Here is a 22,287-nt window from a genome sequence, read left to right on the forward strand (position 1 = left end):
TTATTTTTGGCAATTTGTGTCAAAAAAATTCTATTAACATTAAAAATAAGATTATGACAATTGTCACTTATCCAGGGTACATATTAACTGAAGTTATATTTAAATATATGCTTGCAATATTAATTATTTCCAATTTGCGACAAAAAAAAATCTAATACCTTAAAAATACAGATATAATTATCATTTATATAAGGAATATCTTCATTTCATTTATAATTTATTATCTTTATAATAAAAATTTTATTTTTACCCTTTTGTACTAAAAACTTTCAAAAATGTTAAAAAATAACGAATATTATGACAATTATCACATTAAAATATTATCCTTAAAAAGTTCTTATAAATAACATAAAAAAGTTTGATATAAATATTTAAAAATTAATTATTTAGAAATTACCACTTCTTTTAATATACTTAAAAAATAATTTCATAAAAAAGATTTAAAAAAAACTATAAAAGATTTCATTCACCTAAAAGATTGTTTATTTATATTAAAATTCACAAAAGAATTTCTCAAAAAAGATTTAAAATTCTTATCAAATGAATTATGATTATATTTTGCTTAAAATTTTGGGCGTGAAAATCACAAATTTATTGTTAAAATGATATTACAATTTAGCAGCATATCATTTTTTTTATTAAAAAACATCAAACCATTTCCATAAGGCTGTGTCTTAAATATCAAAAATTGCATAAAAATTATATCGCGCAATTTGCGCGAATCTAGCGAAAAAAATAATATAAGCCATTTTTAATGGAAAATTAAAATGTTGGCCTAAATGATTTTTTCGATTTTGCGCAAATTACGTGATTCTTAAAAATTATACGATTCGTAAAACTTTTTTATCAATAAACTTTTGCAAATTGAGGGAATAAAAATGGCGAATGAATATCAATTAATATAAGACCTTATAGACATTAGTAGTGTTGTTAAACGGCTCATTTTGAGCCGATTTTTTAAAACGGCTAACTCAATATTTTAGCCAGAAATATATTGTCTAAGTCTCGAGATTTCGATAATATATGCCTAGACCTTTGTTCCTTCTATGAGCAAAATCTTGAGGCTTAAGTAATATTTTTCTGGACGAATAATTGAGTTAGCCGTTTTTAAAAATCGGCTTAAAACGAGCCATCTAACAACACTAGACATTAGTGGTGTAATAGTGACCTTATATATAGATACAGCTGCAAGTAAAGACAAATGGGGAGAGATTATATAAATATTATTATATATTTTAGGTTCAGGAGCTGCTAGATGAACAGCAAGCACCTTAAATTTGGAAGATTTTTACTGGCTAAAAGAAAATGTGGAGGATATATGTAAGCACACTGAAGCAAGTTTCAGTTTTTAACAATCTAAGGATGCTATTAATGTACAAATATCTCCACATGTATTATAACATGAAATTAGAACTATATAATAATCTATATCTTAGGATTATGAGCCAAACATCCAAGATATGTTAAATGTAAAAATATCATCACAAATATTATAACATTAAATTAGAACTATATAACAATCTATATCTTAGGATTTAGAGCCAAACACACAAGATATGTTAAATGATATAGTCAATCAGAAACAAATTTGAATTTAAAATGAAATTTTCCCTTCATATTTATAATTTTCTATATTATTTTCCTATTTATAATTTTGTATATTATCTTCATATTTATAATTTTGTTATAATAAAAATTATTTTATGTTTAATGAATTTTTATAAAATGTGATTTAAGTCATTTTAGCAGTTAAAAACAAATCAAAACAACTCTTTTTATTGAATATTTATAAATAAATGCTATAACTTTGACAAATTTAAACATTCATAAGATAAGGTAATGGTAATTAAAAAATAAATGTATATGAAAATTATGGAATAAGGGTTCATAATTAATTTGTGTACAAAATAATATTTTGAAATAAGCAGTCAGCCTTAACAATTTGTATAGTATTAGTAATATTAGTTTCTGATGATTTATATAATTGTTTAAATTTGGAACTCATGAAACTTATTATCTTTTAATAATATAAAATATAGAATTAGTAAATCATTCACATCAAACATTTTATATATTATAAATTGAAAATAAATGTATGATTCGGGATATGTTTCATATCTCTCCAAACTTACGAAAGTTTTGCGATTCGCAAAACTTTTGATAATTTTTTTTTTTAATTTAGGACACAGCCTAATATAATATTATATAAATAAAAAATATTATATAATATCATGTTTCTTTGTTGATAAATATTGATGTGATAATAATAAAATATTCAAATTTAAATTAAATAAATCGGGTCGATGCTGTGTCGGTGCTCGGATCGGTGGATTTGGTCGCTTTGGTTTTGGTTCATTTTTTTGACCAAAAACCCAACAAAAAATTATGCTAATTCGACCCAACCAAACAATTTCACCATACTAGGTGGTGGTTATGACCGAATTGCGTCGTTGAAATCTTAAGGGAGGGTACCCTCATAGTTAATCTGCAGTCAGTATTAATTTTTTAATTGAATCATTTTATATTATTAGTAGAGGGGAAGAAGGAACCTCAGCACCATGTCAGGGATCTGTTTACTATAATAAAACAACGGAAAGATCATGAGCACTGCTTAACGTTCTCTCGAAAGCTGTATGCGGAATAAGAGAAAGTTATCTCGCATTCCAAATGCGTGGTTTATATAATTGCTTCTCTACTGTACATCTATAATCTTATCTGGGGACTGTTTTTAAAGAATCTAGGTAGCTATCAGTCAGTCTTGTTTTTGGTAGCTGATATATTTAACACTAAGAAATTGAGACCATATGCATGGATTAAAGTTATAATGGTTAAATCTAATTAAATCTTATGGTTTGACTACTAAATAGATATATGTATTATCAACAATAAAAATTGATCTATTCCAATGCAAATAAATTTAAAATACAAATTACACCTTTAAATGAATACGCCAAATTTTTAAAGATATTTTTTTATTGAAGGTAATGATTTGATTTACCAAGATTATAAAATAATAAATTAGCCGATAATAATCCTACCACTTTAAAAATAAATAAATTACCCTTAAAAAATGTACAACTAATTTTTAAATATCTATAAAAAAAATTATAATTATACAAGTAGTATTGTTAAACGGCTCGATTTGAGCCGATTTTTAAAAATAGCTAACTCCACATTTTATCCCGAAATACGCATACCTGAAGATTTTGTTCATAGATGGCACAAAGGTTTGCACATCTATTAGCGCAATCTCGAGACAATATTTTTTTGGCTAAAATAATGAGTTCGATGTTTTTAAAAACCGGCTCAAATCGAGCCGATTTAACAACACTACTACCACGTTTTTAAAAAATAAAATTTGTTTTACTCATCTTCCCACGGTCCTACTACTCCCAGAATTCGATTCCTTTTTCTATCTATCTATCTATCTTTTTTCCTTTCTTCCTTTATATTTTTTATAAAAAAAGTATTTATTCATATAACTAACCCAACTTATTGTATATGGGTTCCAATTTCTTGCAGTGGCCACACCAAGGTGCGTAGAATTCGATCAAAATTAATTTTTCCCTATTCCCCGTATCCGTAAAGACATTAGGCAAATTATGAGCCACCAACGTCTTAACATTAGCTTGGGCATTGGCAGTAACTGCGGGTGCAGGTTGAGACCATACAATAGGTTTGAGATTATCTTTTTTTTGGTTTGAAGAGAAAATTTTAAAATTCTGAAATATAAAATATCTATGGCAAAAAAAAAATTCGCGATTAGTATATTTTTTATAAAAAAACATTTAACCATCTTGAAATTCCTTTATGAATGAGCGATAGTTGTCGACCTCGAATTCCTCCGGATCCATTCTGAATCGCTTGGACTGTGTATAGCACCCGGCGTTCACTTCCTCGCCACTCTCGTCAAGTTCTTTTTGGTTATAAATTATATCCGCGCATTAATTAATTTTCGACAAGAAAATAATGAAACCTTGGCGGGATTATAACCCCGAACGGCTAGGGTTGAGTCGATTTTTATAAACAACTAACTCAATAATTTATTCAAAAATATATTATACAAGCCTTAAGATTTTTCTCATAGATGGCACACAGGTTTGAACATCTGTTAACTAAATCTCGAGTATAAGGCCATATTTTTCCGGCTAAAATATTGAGTTCGCCATAAAAATCGGTTCAAATATAACCATTTATCAACACTACCCGATATAGTTAACTTTATTAATTAAATCGGGTATGGCAAAAAATATTCTTTTGATCAATTTTTTATTTAAAAGACCATTCTTTTTATATATTAAACTATCAAAAATCGCGAAATTTTTGAGTGGCCATTAATTTAAATTGCATTAAAAAAAATTAGATATCAACTTAATTATTACGCAACATTCCGAGATAGACAGAACATTCATGTAGATCGCTAATATTTGGACCAGACCTTCAAATATGTTTTATGCTGAGTTATCATAATTCATGTTTTTGTATTAAAAATAAAGTGATGTTTTATTTCTGGAATGATATTTGTTAATATACCATGTGAATTATTTTTCTTTGTTTAGGTATTACATATTAATAATTTGGAATAGGTGGGTAATAATTGACTCACGTCTTTTTAGGGATATATATTGGTGTTACTTTAATTATTATTCATGTGTATTATTTTATTTATGTTATTTTTATTTATATCCGAAACCTGCAGAGGTACCAATTTTTCGTCCGGATTTTTCTTAGCCCAACCCGACTAGGATATTTTTTTAAAAATAACTTCTAAACCCGGATATATTTTTAAAAAATTAAAATATGGCGGACCCTGCAGGTCTCTGATTTATATTATAGTGTTGGCATTATTTTTCATTGTGTTTCTTCCCCACAAATAAAACAGTGGAAAAATAAAAATTGGGAAAATCAAATAAAAACTTAAAAAATAAAAAAAATTTGGAAAAAGTGGCTACCCTATTAAGTTAAAAAATATTATTGCGTAAAAAGGTAAACCCTCATCACAGTTAGCGCGAATTCATGGCAATATCTTCGCCGCGAATTCGCGCTAACTGTGAATAAGGGGTGATTAATTGCAAGAAGTTCTACTACCAGTTAGTGTAGTGAGACGAAACAAGTAAATAAAAAAGTTATCCTAATATTGTTTTTTTTATTTTTAAATTATTTTTTTAGTGGTAGTAAATTTTTTATTTTTAAAAAAGCAGTTTAATTAAAGTGTCAAATACAAATATGAACAATATCAAATTGAAAATATAATTTAAAAAAAATCAAATAAAAATATATTAAAAAATTTCTATAGAAAAACATTGGAAAAAACTATAAAAAAATTTAAAAATAATACATGTCACACTAGAGGAGAGTTTTTTTAAGGTATAAAAAATGGAAAAATAATAGTTGCACAGTGATAGTTAATAATTGAACAGTGGTAGTTTGAGGTAGCGAAATAGTAGAAGTATTAAAATAGTAAAGCAATGGCAATGTAGTAGTGAAAATTGAGGGAATTGTGTGTTGTGTGGTGTCGGTTTTAATTTTATTGATAGTGCCATATTTGACATTATATATCATTATTTCTAGTTAAGTAAATTTTTAATTTATGTTTATAGGAATCCCATATTTGAACAAATTGGATATGTGAGCAAATTTTAAAAGGGCGCACTTCCAGTAATAAAATAATCTATAAAACTAAAGATAAACGAATTTCCTTGGGGAGTTTAAAAAAAGATATCTTTTATTAAAATTGTACAAGTGCTCAGAAAGTCAGAATTAGGGGCAAGACTAGTTTCAATAAAACTTCACTAAACACAATGACATATAATACAGCACAGACTGAATATTCATTCAATTAAGTTGGTTTTCCATTTCCATACATTGTTATTATGAAAAAGAACCATAAATAGCGTATCACTAGCTGATTTGTATACAACGACGTTACTTCGAAAAAAAGATTTGCAGAACTTTGGATTTAAAAAGATGCTATTCATTTTTAAGGTTAATATTTATTTTTCCTAGTTAAATTTTTTTAAAAATCCGCATTACGCAATTTCTTTAATTCGTCCTGGAATTCCGTTTCGTCAGCGATGGCAAAAGTTATCCGTGGGTGAAAATCCTTGGCTACCTCTAACACTTTGGCCCTCCAATATTGAGTATCTATTTTTAATTTTAAATAGTAATAATGATGTTATAAACATAATAAATAATAAGTTATCAAAGCCTTTGCTTAACTACCCCTTCCCCCGCCTTCTTACCCTGCATTCAGTTAGCGCAAATTTGCGATGAGGTCTACATAGATACACATAAATACGGAATATTTTGTATTCGCCACAAATTACTGCTAATACTAAATGCAGGGTAACCCCTCGTTCTTGGTTAGCGCAAATTCGGGGCCAAGAATACAAAGATATAGCATATTTTTTATTTCATCACGAAGTCGCGCTAACTATGAATAAGGGGTTAAAGGTGAAACAAACTTTTAAAAATGTCAATCATTTAAGAATAATTTAGTGTAAACCTCAACCAATATATTTTTTTGTATAACCATTTCCAAACGAGACGTAAAACATTTTCGAGGCAGGTTTTTAGCCTTTTTTTACTTCCAAAAAACAACGTGCGATAATAATTTGACCTAGCAAATCTTTTTGCATAATATAATATAAAAAAAATACTTTTTTTTGTTTTTCACTTCAAACATCAGACGACAAATATAATCGTTTTAATAATAAAAACGCAAAATTGTATGCGATAAAAAAAATGGCCGTTTTTTAATCACTTTGAAAAATATGTCTTGTTTGGAAATGGCCTATAAGAAAGTATTTGATCTTGAAAATTTAAGTGAATTCTTTATTTTATATTGAAATACTTTGGATATGATCGAAACTCCAATCGATGCCGTAAAAAACGACGCATAGAGGTAGCGTTAGAAATAAGAATTGTCGATTAGCTTTCGTCATTTGACCCACCAATGGTCGCCTCCATTTTTCGCCGAATGATTTTAAAGTTTGAGAGGTAACTTCATCATCCTAGTGGGGAAACATGTAATAAAAATTGTGAGCTATTTAAAAATGGATTCTGATTATGATGCGAGATTTTAGTGAATTCATATGCTTCATTTATTCGTGTTATTTTTAGCTAATTTATTATAGACCGTCCTTAATTTGATGAATCAATTCTTTTCTTCTTTTATTCTCTCAATTTTTGTTAAAAAAACATTCATATTTAATCGTTCATTTAGATCCCATATAAAAATAGCATTCTTATAATAAAAAAAAGGAATTTGTGAAATTAATTTATTATCATTAAATATAACTCATCTTTAAAAAAAAATAACGAAAAATAGTTTTAAAAAATAAAATTTAAGAAAATTATATTTTATAAAATAAAATCGCAGCATTTTTAGATTTTCAAACAAGCTGTAATCACTTGTCTATATATGTATTGTTGAACGGCCCGGCCCGATTTTGATCTATTTTTAAAAACGACCCGTTTAAAATTTTAGCCAAAATAATATGCTGTAAGCTTACTCATAGGTAGCAGAAAGATACCTCTATTTGCCAAATCTCGAGGCCTGTATTAAATTTATTAGTTAAAATCTTAATCGAACCGTTTTTAAAGATCGACCCAAATGGGCCGTTTAACAACACTTGTCTACATGTGTAGCCATTTTTCAGTCCAACGATCCTTTGCCCTAATAAATAAATATTTCGCGCTTTTCCCTCCTTTATAGTGCCCCAATCATTAATTGCCTAAGGCAGCATTCATAGTGGGTCCGAATAAATAGAATTAATTAAATTAATATTAATAAAGAAAAATTATATTATAAAAATAGTTTGGCTGTTAATGTCGGGTCGGCCACTATGAATGAGGCCGAAGGGTGATAGAAAAATATTCTTCTTTTTTTAAATTATATTAATATAAAGGTATTAAATTTATAATAAATATAAAATATAATTTTTTATTTTATCCGAAGAATGGCGTGCTAAAATGTTAGAAGAAAAAAATAGCCAGTGGTAATCGTATTCTTCGAATCTAATCTTGAATAACTCTTATTTGCCTTTATGATAATGCCCATTTAGGTGAAAGTCATAATTGGGGCCAGGGAAGGAGTCATGGGGAAATCCCAACTTGTAAATATCATTTTAAGTTAATAAAAAATTTCCCCCTACACACCCCCCCCCCATCTCCCCAATATGTATGCCATATATCACTATAAACAACAATTTGAAAACTTAGTAAAAGTAAATAGTTTTTTTTAAACAAAAACCATGAATCAAAATTTTTATTAAAAAAAGAAGTGAAAATCCAAAATTATTTTCATAAAAATATAACATAGTTAAAGGTCAACAAAAATGACTAAAAAACCTCCAATAAAATTTGTGAGTTGAAACCCAACATCTAATACTACCCCCCACACCTCATTATAAAAATATTGCCTACCCTATTTTTTTGCAATTGCATATAGTATTTAGTTTTAAACCTAAGGGTTGGAGCGTTAGTTTTTAAAACTGGATGCCCTTCCTGACATCAACCCAAAAGTGACTTTTACACCCCGTCGAGGAAAACGGTCATCATATTTTCTATCACAGACAAGGGTAAACCTTTTAAACGCCGTCATTTGCACTTCCCCGCTAAGTTGAGGCAGAAGGTAGTAGCTGGTCTTTTAATGTGAATTTGTTGGGAGTAGGGATTTAATATGATGTCAACTCGACTTAAAGACCTATAAAATCTATTTTTTTGGCCAAAGCCTGTCCGAAGCTCGGCGGTAAAATTTTTTAGTACTAGGTCCTGTCCGTGGCCCGACATTATATAAATGGAATTGAAAAATGTATTCTCAAGATTATTACATAATTCTAAATCTATATTTTAATGTTAAGAATTAAATTTAAATATTCAGCAATAACTTTCCATATTAATAAGAGTTTGAAATACTCCTCAAAATAAAAAAAAATCTTCAAAGATCTTTGATTTGATTATATCGAAATGCTCAAACGGGATTAAAATTCCAAATCTTTTATATGTAAATCTTTTGTGATTTTTTATGTATAAAAAATCTTTCATGATGAAATCTTCTTTAGGCTGTGCCCAAAATATCAATAAAATTAAATTTACAAACTTTCTGAAGCTTTAATGAAAATAAAAAACTACTTTAAATATTAAAATAAAAATGTGTACATATCATAATTCTAGAAAATTTTATAAATTAATTTAACAAACGATTTCGTTATTTTAAAATTTGCGAAAATGAAACTTTTCTAATTTTTTAAAATGATTTTGGACATATCTAGAATAAGAAAATTTCCCGCCTCTCAATTTTTTTAACAAATCTTTTTCAAATCGCGAATAATCGTACCTCGGGGAAAACGAATCTTAAGCTCTCGTATTTCGATTGAAATTTTTCGGGTTGCAGCAATAGGATAGTATTATTGGGCACGCGCGTACTCATCATAACCTCTTGATTGAAGGTGTGCAAAAAAGTAAAATCATCCCGCAAGGAGCTACCTTAAAAAAAAAATTTTTTTCGAAAGATAAAAAAAAATTGTTTGTAACCTTATTATACTCACAAATAGTGTTGTTAAATGGCTCGTTTTGAGCCGATTTTTAAAAACGGCTAACTCAGTATTGCATCCAGGATAGTATTACGCAAGCCTGAAGATTTTGTTTGTAGAAGGAACAAAGGTTTGGACATCTCTTAGCGAAATCTCGAGTCTTAAATAATTTTTTTCTGGCTAAAATATTGAGTTAGCCGTTTTTAAAAATCGGCTCAAAACGAGCCGTTTAACAACACTACTCACAAAAGTTACTCTGATATTCATAATAATGGACGCTATTTGACGCTTATTTAACAGCTGAGTGAATTTTATATTTTTTTTACAAAAAAATTAATCAGATAATATTTTTTAAAATTTTTAGATAATTAAAAATAAATAAACTAATTTTAAAATTTACAAAAGTGAAAAGTTAATGATTAATCCTAATTGATATGAAACCAATTTTATTTATAATATAATATATTTACATTTTGAAACCTTTCTTTTTCTTCTTTTTTTTTACATTTTCAATTAACTTTAACAAAATAAAATTTGAATACTAAAGAACTTTTTGTCGATTATTACGATAATCATGACGATTCCCTTAATCCTTCCTAGATCTTTTTCGTTCCGTTATTACTTTCTGCAACGAGAACATTCATGATAAGGTTTAAAAGATATTCAACTTTAAGAGATATAACGCCACAAATCTGAAAGATGTTCATAGATAACTGTTAAACAATTATAATATCTTCTCCTTTGCTCGGATCTTATAGGTAAATATTAGGCGGCACATTTAATCTCCAAAGACACTTTTTCTTAATTAGATGATGTTGGATGGCTGGGCTCTGCTGATAAGCTGTCCACATAAACTATCATTTCTACCAGCATACCAGCCCTTCTAAAGTTTTTCATAGTCATAACGGACGTTATAAATTTTATTGAAATCAAAAGATTCGCTACAAGAGGTCATATTATTATAGTTTGCATGGATATGAATAAGAAGCTATTCAAATCAATTTACAGGCATTAGTGTGGCTATATACTGATCGTGGAAATCTATAATTATGCTCCAATAATTTCGGAAAACTGGTTTTTTTCATCCCCATTATAGCATGTTCTCGTTAAAAAAATTATTCCAATTTCAAAAATATCGGGAGATTTAAATCTATAAAATGGATTTAATAATAAATAAGGAAAACAAATATTTATTTTAACGTTTCATGCTTTAGACTAAATTTAAATTAGTTTGAAATGCCGAATTCCGGAAGAAAAGATACAAATAATTGAATTATTTTTTATGGAGTTTCAGCATCTCCGATATTTTTCGGCCCATAAGTTTATCAAAGTAAATAGATGGTGTAGGAATCAATCGACGACATTTTACCAATATGTGGGAGTATATAATAAATTTACAAGAGGCATATTATCTTCTGAGGCAGAGGATTCATCATTATATATTTTGATTTCTTTCTTTAAAACTGTTTTGAAGCACGAACTAATATCCTTTCATCAGTTGACGGCATTCTGCATAGTGGAATTCATTGAAGCCCATTTTTATTAATATAATTATTAAAAATAGGATGTATTATATATAAAAAAATGATATACATATATAAATTAATAAATAAATAATATATATAAAATATTACATTACCAAATTGAATACTTTAGAAATATGAATTTTTAAAATATCCGTTTGGGAAAAATCTGGAAAAATATACAAAGATATAAATATAACCTCAATATGGCGAATTTTATGAGATTTTTTTTAAAATGTTAAATAAATATCATTTATTTATTTTATTGGTACCATTTCGATTAATAACAGTTTTTACAAAAGTGATTAATAATTAATTTAATTGATACAATCGCGCTATATATATTCGTTTCATTTACATATTATATGAAAAGAATTCTTTTTTATAATATAATATATTCTATACACTATGGAGCAACCTTTCTTTTTCTTCCTTTTTCCTCCTTTTTCCCATTTTCGATTATTAACAAAATAAAATTAAAAACCTTTAGTTTTTTCTTCCTTTTTCCTCCTTTTTCCCATTTTCGATTATTAACAAAATAAAATTAAAAACCTTTAGTCGAGTTACAATAATTGTGACATCTTTTCACTTAAGACTGATAACACGACTCTTTTGCCAGATCAAATAATTCCAGTCTCAGCCATATGTCACCTTGATTAATGGTTAGAAACAATACCTAGTACTAATTTCGACTTGCTCCTAACCAATGAATAACTAAGAATAGCTATCAGTCTTTGTTTAGGTTGTGAAATCGTAAAGCCGACATGTGTCATCTTTAAAACTCATATCGATAGCCTGTGTCATCACTCTCTACTCGTTTTTCAAAAAAGAGATTACCCAGGCACTATGCAATCAATTTGATTATAAATAGAATCTTGAAATCTACAAATCCTTCTAAACAGGAACCCTCTGGCCTCAGACCTGATGGGATGACGCTAGTTTTCTGGAACCTAGGTTAGGTATACCCCTTGCTTGGGATTATACTTGTGTAAATCGTTTTGCCAGATCTTTTTCTGTCAACTCTACCATGAAAGCTGAAAATACCTAGACAAACCACCACCTTAATAATCTTTTGTTTGTTCTGGTAGTCTCACACTTATATAACATTTGGACTTCAAGTAAAATTATTCAAAACAATAGAGCAAAGTTTAATCACAGGTGATTCAAAAAATATCCGAAATTTGCCGATCCAACTGTATATCTATACATTGGTCATTAAGTCCCGCCGACCTAACCTAAATATATATTTTTTTAAAGTTTTCTATCCTTACTTTTATATAGATATGGTATGTTAATATTTAAAATCAAAATTTTATCTTATAGTAGTTTTAGTTAATATTAATTTGGAAATAAAAAAAAATTTATTATATAAAAAAAATATATATATTAATGATTATAGAAAATTTTATTAAAAGATTTTATAAACTCGATTAAATCATTACATCGTACCTATGAATTCAGTTTTGAACAAACTGACTAGAGAAATTTAAAAACGTCCCGAAAGACATTTTTTGACAAGATTTCTGAAAATGTAATCTTTTTTTTATAATCCTTTTCAAAGTGATTTTAAATCCCCTAATATTTTGCCCTAAATATGTTTAATTAGTTGCATTGTGTTGCAGCTCCAGTTAACATAACATTAATGATTAAATAGAATGATTGACAAAATATTTTAGGCAATGTTTCATTAGTGTATAATAGAGTGCATTGAATAAAATTCCCTCCATCTTGTTTTTTTTAATATTTGCCATTTTGAATAAGAACTATTTTTTTAAAAAAAAATTTTTAATAATAAATCCTATTTTGTCCAAAGAATTAATAATTTTAAAATTAGATAAAGCTAAATAATATATAAATAAAATTCATTTTATTTTATAATTTCGTGCATTATGTATAAACCGAATAATATCTAGATGTTCTTTGCTGGGACAAAAAAAATGTCATTGTTCTCAGATAAGTAAAATGAAGAGCAAAAATATAATGGTTTGATCACTTTTACTACTTTTAATATTCCACGCAATCAGAGGAGCCTAATCCCACTTCCTGACAAATAAAATGCAATAACTCATTTAGTCCCATTATAATGCGATGATATCGATACAACTTTCCAGTTATGTAAATTTCGTCTAATTAAGTTAAAATTTTCTCTTTTTTTTAAATATATTTCAAACCTAAATAATTCTCTAAAATTGATTTTACATTTGCACAAAAAAAAATTTCAAACCTCCAATGTCGACAGATAAATATAAAAAGAACGATATGTAATAACTAATTTCATACAGAGAAGAAAAAACAAAATTAACAAAGGCTTTTAGCTTACCCTTTTTACATATGTGATATTTAGTATTGCAAAACGGCTGGCTTTTTAAAAACGGCTAAAATATTTAACCAAAAATATTACGCAAGCTTGGTGATTTTACTCATAGATGACAGAACGGTTTGGACATTTATTAACGAAATCTCGAAGCTGAGTAAAAAAAAATTTGGCTAAAATATTGGATTCGCCTTTTTTTTAAATAGACCGTTTAATAACCTAATGATACTATTAGCACAGCACAATAAATATTTCTCGGTAACAAAGCTTTTTTGAACGCCTCATCCAATAGTATATAACCGCCTCTGCCCGCAAAAGAGGGTAAATCGCTTCAAAGTTAGGTGGGTAGATTAAAAGTAAGCTTCTATTAATTTTAATTTATTTTTACATGCATCAAGATAGACATGATATTTAGCATCCTCCCTAGATTCGAAAAAGCCAATGAAAGTGACCTCTTCTGGTGCCATAATATTTCTCATTTGTTTCAAGTTTTCGAATTCTTTGCTGCCATCGCCCATTTGATTCAGCATGTATTTTACGATATCTAAATTATAAACGATATTGATTTACCAGGATTATATTGGTAATATAGCCAATTATATTTTGTCAAACTTCATATTAAAAATATCGTTTTAAATCTCTCACAAGCATCACTTCAAGAGCATGCTAATTATACAGTAAAGTTTTAGATATTGATATTTTATAAGGTAAAATGCCAAAATAATTTTTTAGATTTAACAATATAAAAAATCATTTCATGACGATTATTCCTTTCTTTCTTTCTTTTTCCCTCTACATTAATGATTATTTTTAAATCGCCTATCTTTTAACTGAGGTTTTAAGTCATTTTTTTAAGCTGAAAGCTTGGCTTGCCCTAAGTGAAGTGATTTAATAATCATAGGACATTATTCACCAATAATTATTAAAATATAAGTATAAAAATCAAACCCTTTTATCTATTTAATAGATGTATTGGTTTCAAAAAAAAAGCGATTCACCAAATTATAATTACACTAATAATAATTTAAAACGAGAATAAAAATTTTGACTCACTTTCTGAACTATCGCGAGGCCCATTGTATTCATAAGCTACTCCACGCCTAAATATTTTCAGAGTGGGATAACCTTAAAATATCGAAATATAAATAAAAATTATTATTTCAACAAAAATTTATAGCCTTATCTTTTTGACTTTGCATTTGCATGAATTTTAAAAAAAAACATTTCAAACCTTTAACTTCATATTTCGAGGTTATATTTTTATTCTGGGTTGCATCGATTTTAGCCAGTTTAATAAAATCATGTTCATCCAAATCAGATATTTGGTTTAATTCCTTAGCAGCTGATTTATAATGCGGTTCGAGGGCCTTGCAATGACCACACCTTTGCCATTTAAATAAATATTTTAATAGTAATTATTTGGTTATTGCCAAGATCTGCTAAAGTAGGTCCAAACTGTACCTGGCTTAATTGAGCCATATTTTAAAAAAAATATTCATTTGGGTTAGACTAAAATTATAGATTGCTAAATTCCTATATATTTAAATATTGTGCAAATTTTGGGAGCAAAAAATGTTAGCAGTTTTTCAAAAAAAATTATATGAAATTGTGTCCAAAGCTGGCATCTAAAGTTTTAAAACTTTAAGAAACCCTAATATTAAAGTTTTTAAAATTTTTCAAATATGTTTTGGTCATATTTTTATTTTTCTATAACAAAATAAAGGTCTACTATATATCACAAATCCAATCCCATATCATACAAAGACAATCTGATAAAAAATAATGATTTATTCATGATTTTAATTTATCACATATCTTTAAATATTTTCTAATAATTAACTGTAAACTATGAAAACAAAAAACACTATAAGATTTTCAATTTGTCATGGGTAGTGTTGTTAAAACGCCGCGAGTCGCGACCCCGACCCAAAGCTCGGGTCGTTTTATTCGACTCCGACTCAATGTTTGGGTCGTTTTTTTCGACTTCGACCCGAGTTCAAGCCGAAATAAACGACTTCGACCCAAAATATGGGTCGTTTTTTTCGACTCCGACCCAAGTCCAAGCCGAAAAAAACGACCTCGACCCAAAATATGGGTCGTTTTTTACGACTCCGACTCAAAATTTGGGTCGTATTTTTCGACTCAAATTTGAAATTTGGGTCGTATTTTTCGACTTAAACTTGAAGTTTGGGTCATATTTTTCGACTCAAACTTGAAGTTTGGGTCGTATTTTTCGACTAAAACTTGAAGTTTGGGTCGTATTTTTCGACTAAAACTTGAAGTTTGGGTCGTATTTTTCGACTAAAACTTGAAGTTTGGGTCGTATTTTTCGACTAAAACTTGAAGTTTGGGTCGTATTTTTCGACTCAAACTTGAAGTTTGGGTCGTATTTTTCGACTCCAACTCAAAGTTTGGGTCGTTTTTCTGACTCAGACTCAAACATCGGGTCGTTTTATTCAATCCGACTCAAAATATGGATCTTTCTTTTTAAAGACGACTTAAAGTTAGGGTTGCTTTTTTTCACCCTTAACCCAATATCTAGATCATTTTTTTTGACCAAAAGTCAAATAACATTTAGTATATATTAATATTATAGGCGGGAAAGTTACTTAAAACTTCTTTAAATTATAATGCTCTGGATTAACTATTCATCATAGTTATTTTTTAAAATTTTTAAGTGAAGATGCACCATAGAAAAGAGCCATTTGTTATGATGGTTATTTTTGAACTTTTTTAAATGAAATAGATGAAAATATATATTCTAAACATGTTAAATTAAAAATTCAGTGAGGATGTATCATATATAGGTGACAATTGTCATAATCGCTATTTTTGAACTTTTTCAAATTTTTTTAAAGGAAATATCTAAAAATATATATTCTAAACATGTTAAATTAAAAATTCAGTGAGGATGTATCATAGATAGGTGACAATTGTCATAATCGCTATTTTTGAATTTTTTCAAATTTTTTTAAAGGAAATAGCTAAAAATATATATTCTAAACATGTTAAATTAAAAATTCAGTGAGGATGTATCATAGATAGGTGACAATTGTCATAATCGTTATTTTTGAACTTTTTTCAATTTTTTTAAAGGAAATAGCTAAAAATATATATTCTAAACATGTTAAATTAAAAATTCAGTGAGGATGTATCATATATAGGTGACAATTGTCATAATCGCTATTTTTGAATTTTTTCAAATTTTTTTAAAGGAAATATCTAAAAATATATATTCTAAACATGTTAAATTAAAAATTCAGTGAGGATGTATCATATATAGGTGACAATTGTCATAATCGCTATTTTTGAACTTTTTCAAATTTTTTTAAAGGAAATATCTAAAAATATATATTCTAAACATGTTAAATTAAAAATTCAGTGAGGATGTATCATAGATAGGTGACAATTGTCATAATCGCTATTTTTGAATTTTTTCAAATTTTTTTAAAGGAAATAGCTAAAAATATATATTCTAAACATGTTAAATTAAAAATTCAGTGATGATGTATCATATATAGGTGACAATTGTCATAATCGCTATTTTTGAATTTTTTCAAATTTTTTTAAAGGAAATAGCTAAAAATATATATTCTAAACATGTTAAATTAAAAATTCAGTGAGGAAGTATCATATATAGGTGACAATTGTCATAATCGCTATTTTTGAACTTTTTCAAATTTTTTTAAAGGAAATAGCTAAAAATATATATTCTAAACATGTTAAATTAAAAATTCAGTGAGGATGTATCATAGATAGGTGACAATTGTCATAATCGCTATTTTTGAATTTTTTCAAATTTTTTTAAATAAAATAGCTAAAAATATATATTCTAAACATGTTAAATTAAAAATTCAGTGATGATGTATCATATATAGGTGACAATTGTCATAATCGCTATTTTTGAATTTTTTTAAATTTTTTTAAAGGAAATAGCTAAAAATATATATTCTAAACATGTTAAATTAAAAATTCAGTGAGGAAGTATCATATATAGGTGACAATTGTCATAATCGCTATTTTTGAACTTTTTCAAATTTTTTTAAAGGAAATAGCTAAAAATATATATTCTAAACATGTTAAATTAAAAATTCAGTGAGGATGTATCATAGATAGGTGACAATTGTCATAATCGTTATTTTTGAACTTTTTCAAATTTTTTTAAAGGAAATAGCTAAAAATATATATTCTAAACATGTTAAATTAAAAATTCAGTGAGGATGTATCATAGATAGGTGACAATTGTCATAATCGTTATTTTTGAACTTTTCTCAATTATTTTAAAGGAAATAGCTAAAAATATATATCCTAAACATGTTAAATTAAAACATCAGTGAGGATGTATCATAGATAAGGGACAAAAAATGGTTATTATATATACGAGTAGTAAGGTACATAATATTTTTAAGTGATAAAATGAGATGCTAATATATTTCTTGTAATTTTAATTTATAATAAAATTCTTAAATCTTTGAAGTTACTAGTTAGGATAAAAGTTACTTGGCACATCATACAATGATATTTATACCTTGTTTTTTTTTTCGAGAATAAATTTTATGCGATATCTCATGAAGGAAATTACATACCATTGTACAGAGAAATAACTTTGTATATATTATCTGCACCAATATCTTTTATATCAATCTCTATCGGTGACATTTTAAATTATATTGGAAACTAGATTGTGTAGATTTCTAAATATTAATTTAAAGGATTAAGATTTTAGAATTAATTATAAATATATCTTAATAATTTTTATATTGCATTTATTATTTAAAATCTCTCGTTTTAAGCCTATTTAGCAAGAAAAATATTGACTAATCCTGAAATTACGATAATAGATATCTATACCTTTATATAATCTATGAGAAAAATTGCTCTCATAATATTCTTCTTAATAAAATAGTGAATAATTAACGCCTGAAAAAAAGTATAGCGCTTTATAACATGGTTCAAAGTTAATCCCAGTATCAATTTTAATGTGTAATTTTTCTCAAGTGTTCAAAATTCTAAATCTTAATATCAAAAACTATTTTAGTTATCAATTTAAAGTCAAATAATATTAAAACACTAATATTCTACAGTATTCATAAAAAACAACAGCCTGAAATAAGAATACTAAGCTCAAAACATCTTAAATATTTGATACATTTATAGTTTAAATATTTTTATTTAAATTATATATATTTATTAATGTACAAAAAATTTAATTTAACAATATATATAGATATAAAAATTATGTATAAAATTTATTATTCATGATATTGATATCCCATGAATTTAAACATAAACACTGTTTAAGTGTTTCGGAGGCCATGCGATTTCTTTTCTTTGTTACGGTGTCCACCCCTCTTGAGAAGACACGCTCGCTCTCAACGGATGTATTGCTGCGACAAAAAATCTTTAGCCATCATGAAAAGGTACGGAAAACGCTCAGAATTAAAGTACGACTTAAAAAAACTCGACTTAACACTACATTTATGAAAAATATAGCTCGCCTAAATTATTAAATTATATTTAAAAAAATTCATATTTTAATTGAAAAATGCATCCGGAATCGCAAATACTTATTTAAAAAATTTATTGTTTTATTAGTTTAAAAATTCCATATGGAAGTGAAGTGACTATTTAAATTCTAAAATTATAAAAGATATTTTATTTTACTTTTAGTGGTGCCAGCTAGACGGCAAATTTGTTGAGATTTTTTCTTTTCTTCATTGTTAGGGATAGGGATATGATTAATAATCATTTTTTTTAACTTTCCAAATTTTTTTTAACTTTCCAAATTTTTTTTTATTATTTTTAGGGGTATAAATCTAAATTTTTTTATTTTATTCATTTTTTGTTTTTAAAATTATAATTTAATATTATTAACATAAATTTTATTAATAAAAGTTGTCCAATTTAAATCATTTCTTAAATATTATTTTTATATAAAACTTTTCTTAGTGTGATGTCACAAAGTTCAAGTTCTACGCCATCAAGGTCAACTCAAGATGATAGAGAAAATCAAGTAAATCAATAACCATAAACCTTTATGATATTATTTCGATTTTATGCAATTATAACCTTTATTTTAATATATTTATAATTTTAGTTGGAGCCTTTTTCGGATTCACTAATAGAACAGGATTTAAATTCTTCTGCGATTAATAGTAGTTTCAATATTAAATCAAATTATAATTATAGTCCAAATAAATCACACAAAAAATGCAATCATTGCGAAAAAATATATCGTTCCACTACCGCTACAAGTTTAATAAATTTTTGTTTTTATATAGTTACATTAAATTAAATTTTCAAATTTAAAAAGAAATTATTCCTTATGATGGCAGTAATGTTTTTTAATATTTAAAAAAACATAAAATATTTCGGGGTTTTTAGGATTTTAATGTTGGTCTAGAATTGTTTTGTTTTCCTCCAGTTTTTAAATATTTTTAAGCTAAAAGTGGATAATAACTTATTTATTTTCAATATATAAAAAAATAAAAACTAAATTAAAAAAATTTTAATTTTTATGACGGTACAGCTCTGTCAATTTTGCGATATTTGCTTATAAAGATTTAATTATTACTTCATAATGGCCTATTTTATCTTATTTAAGTGCTAAATTTACCTATCTTTTTATTTTTTACTCTAATTTTTTATTATTTTAAACCTAATTAAAATATAGAAAATATATTCAATATATAAACCTGGCTATATTTTTCAAAAAAGGTAATAATTTATACTTAATATTAATTATTTAGAATATTAAGTTAGGTTACTATTTTTTTGGAGGGGCTCATTATTATGTTGTTCAAACGTCGCGACCCCGACCCAGAGTTTGGGTCGTTTTTTTGACTCGGACTTCTTTTTATATTGAATGTTATTTTTTTAAATGTTTTTTATGTTATTTTTTTTTGATATATTATTGTTCTTTTGTGATTGGTTAATTTATTTTATTTTTAAAATAATATACATATATTTTTTTATTTAGGATATTTTTAAATAATATTTTTATAAATTTTATATCAATATAAATACAGTTCTATTTATAATAAATTTTTATAGCTAATAATAGGTATTACAAATATTTAATTTACAATATACGGCTAGCCCGGCCCGGATTTTTTTAAAATATATTATATTTATAATAGATTTTTAGCTAATAAAAGCGATTTAAAATATTTAATTTGATATATATGGCCGGCCCTGTTCGGATATTTTTTTATAAATAATTTTAGGCCCAGCCCGGTGGTATATATAAAAAAATTAAAATACGATCTAGCCCTCTGATATATTTTATTTATTAATTTCTGATTGTAACTTAGCTTATTAACAACAAAATAGGTATTAATTCTTAGTATTATTTAATACTTCTTTGTAGGGTCATTGTCAAATCAATCACTTTTCGGCCGACCCCTTTCGATTTCTTAAAAATGGCCAAATTAGGATTTTAGCAAAATAATAAGTAAGCCTCGAGATTTGGTAAAATAAAAACCTATCTGTCATCTATAAAATCTCCATGATTACATAATATTATTCAGGTCTTTTTAAAAATCGATCAAATCGGGCTTAACATTAATGATAGGCAATATATCAGTATTAAAATTTTTATTAGTTAGTGCATTATGCATCAACATTCAAATGTTTGAATAATCGAAAGGAGGCAGGGTTTAGAATATAGTTTCTTTTGATTTATTTAATAATATATATGTCGTATTGGGGAATCATGTGGGATTCGGAATCCCAACGTGGGGATTCAAGATCTTGAATCCCCACGTTTTATTCGGGATCTTTTTTTTTAAATATTTTTAAAAAAAATATTTAAAAAATATTCCGAATCCCCATGCTCTTTTTTGCGGCTGGCACCATATAATTAAAAAACCAAAATAAGGGATTTAATAAGAGAATTTTTAAAAAAAGTAAATAGTATAAAATTAAGAAATATAATGAATGAAAAGGGATGAGGTTAAGGCTTTTTTGTTTTAAAAAATATATTTACAAAAAATCCGAATTATTGCAACATTTAAGCAGGGACCCGAACCGTTATTTATAACGGTTCAGTTTGGTTACGGTTCAGTATATAAAAAATTATAATAGTTACGTTTTGGTTACGGTGCTTGAGAAGGAATTTATATAAAGGTTCCGTTCGGTTCAGCTAATTATAAAGGTTCATTACGGTTAGAAATTTTTTTTTATTGAAGCAACACCATCTTTTAATTTATTTTTATTATAAGCATTTATGAATTATATATAAAAAAAATATATAAGATTCAAAATAACTCATTTTTAAATATTTATTTGAACATATAAGCTATATATTTTCAAGTATAAATAGATTCCTTTTTGTTCGTAGTGACGATAACACAAAAAGCCCTTTCTACAGAAATTTGTGTTGCTGGAACCTCCTGGTTCAGATATTTATAACAAAAATAAATTTTTTTTAAAAAAATATTTAAGGGGATTCGGAATCTTTTTTTTAAAAAAACAATTAAATTATATTTTCACCAGAAAATTTTATTTTTTAGAGATAATTAATATTGTATTACTTTTATGCTTTAAATCATTAAATACTCGAAGGCAATATTTTGTTTCACGCCCGAAAATTCACGGTGTTTTTAAATATTTCAAAACTTTAATGCTATAATTTTTTCACTTTATTGAATTTATTTTATTTATTTCTTTAATTCCATAATCCATAATAACAAAAAATAAATACATATTATAAATCCAAATTTTTACTTAGAAAAAGAAGAATGTCTATTTTTTTTATTTCAATTGTGTACGCCTTTCCTCTAATAGGCGATTGGCTACAGAAAAATAGCCTTTCACTAGAAACAGAATTTGCCTGGGCTGACAAAATTTTACCCTCTAATTTTCTCAAAAAAGGAAATAAATTTTCCTGCTTCCAAAACTTCTAAATATTGCC

At 26.6% G+C, this 22,287-nt stretch overlaps 1 protein-coding gene across 1 annotated transcript in view; it reads right to left on the reverse strand.

Annotated features, from left to right (window-relative positions):
- LOC135931608 (protein disulfide-isomerase A4-like) overlaps positions 1 to 22,287 on the reverse strand; it is a 33,351-nt gene that overhangs the window by 3,473 nt on the left and 7,591 nt on the right. The window contains exons 3-10 of the mRNA XM_065468843.1: positions 14,605 to 14,756; positions 14,427 to 14,498; positions 13,762 to 13,917; positions 9,341 to 9,489; positions 6,854 to 7,013; positions 6,034 to 6,144; positions 3,794 to 3,916; positions 3,488 to 3,688 (exon numbers count right to left, since the gene is read on the reverse strand). Of these exons, the coding sequence (XP_065324915.1) occupies positions 3,488 to 3,688; positions 3,794 to 3,916; positions 6,034 to 6,144; positions 6,854 to 7,013; positions 9,341 to 9,489; positions 13,762 to 13,917; positions 14,427 to 14,498; positions 14,605 to 14,756 (1,124 nt within the window). The remainder of the gene's footprint in view (positions 1 to 3,487; positions 3,689 to 3,793; positions 3,917 to 6,033; positions 6,145 to 6,853; positions 7,014 to 9,340; positions 9,490 to 13,761; positions 13,918 to 14,426; positions 14,499 to 14,604; positions 14,757 to 22,287) is intronic.

Source organism: Gordionus sp. m RMFG-2023, chromosome 1 (genome assembly GCF_954871325.1).
Source record: "Gordionus sp. m RMFG-2023 chromosome 1, tfGorSpeb1-WG-v2, whole genome shotgun sequence".
Classification (NCBI taxonomy): domain Eukaryota; kingdom Metazoa; phylum Nematomorpha; class Gordioida; order Chordodea; family Parachordodidae; genus Gordionus; species Gordionus sp. m RMFG-2023.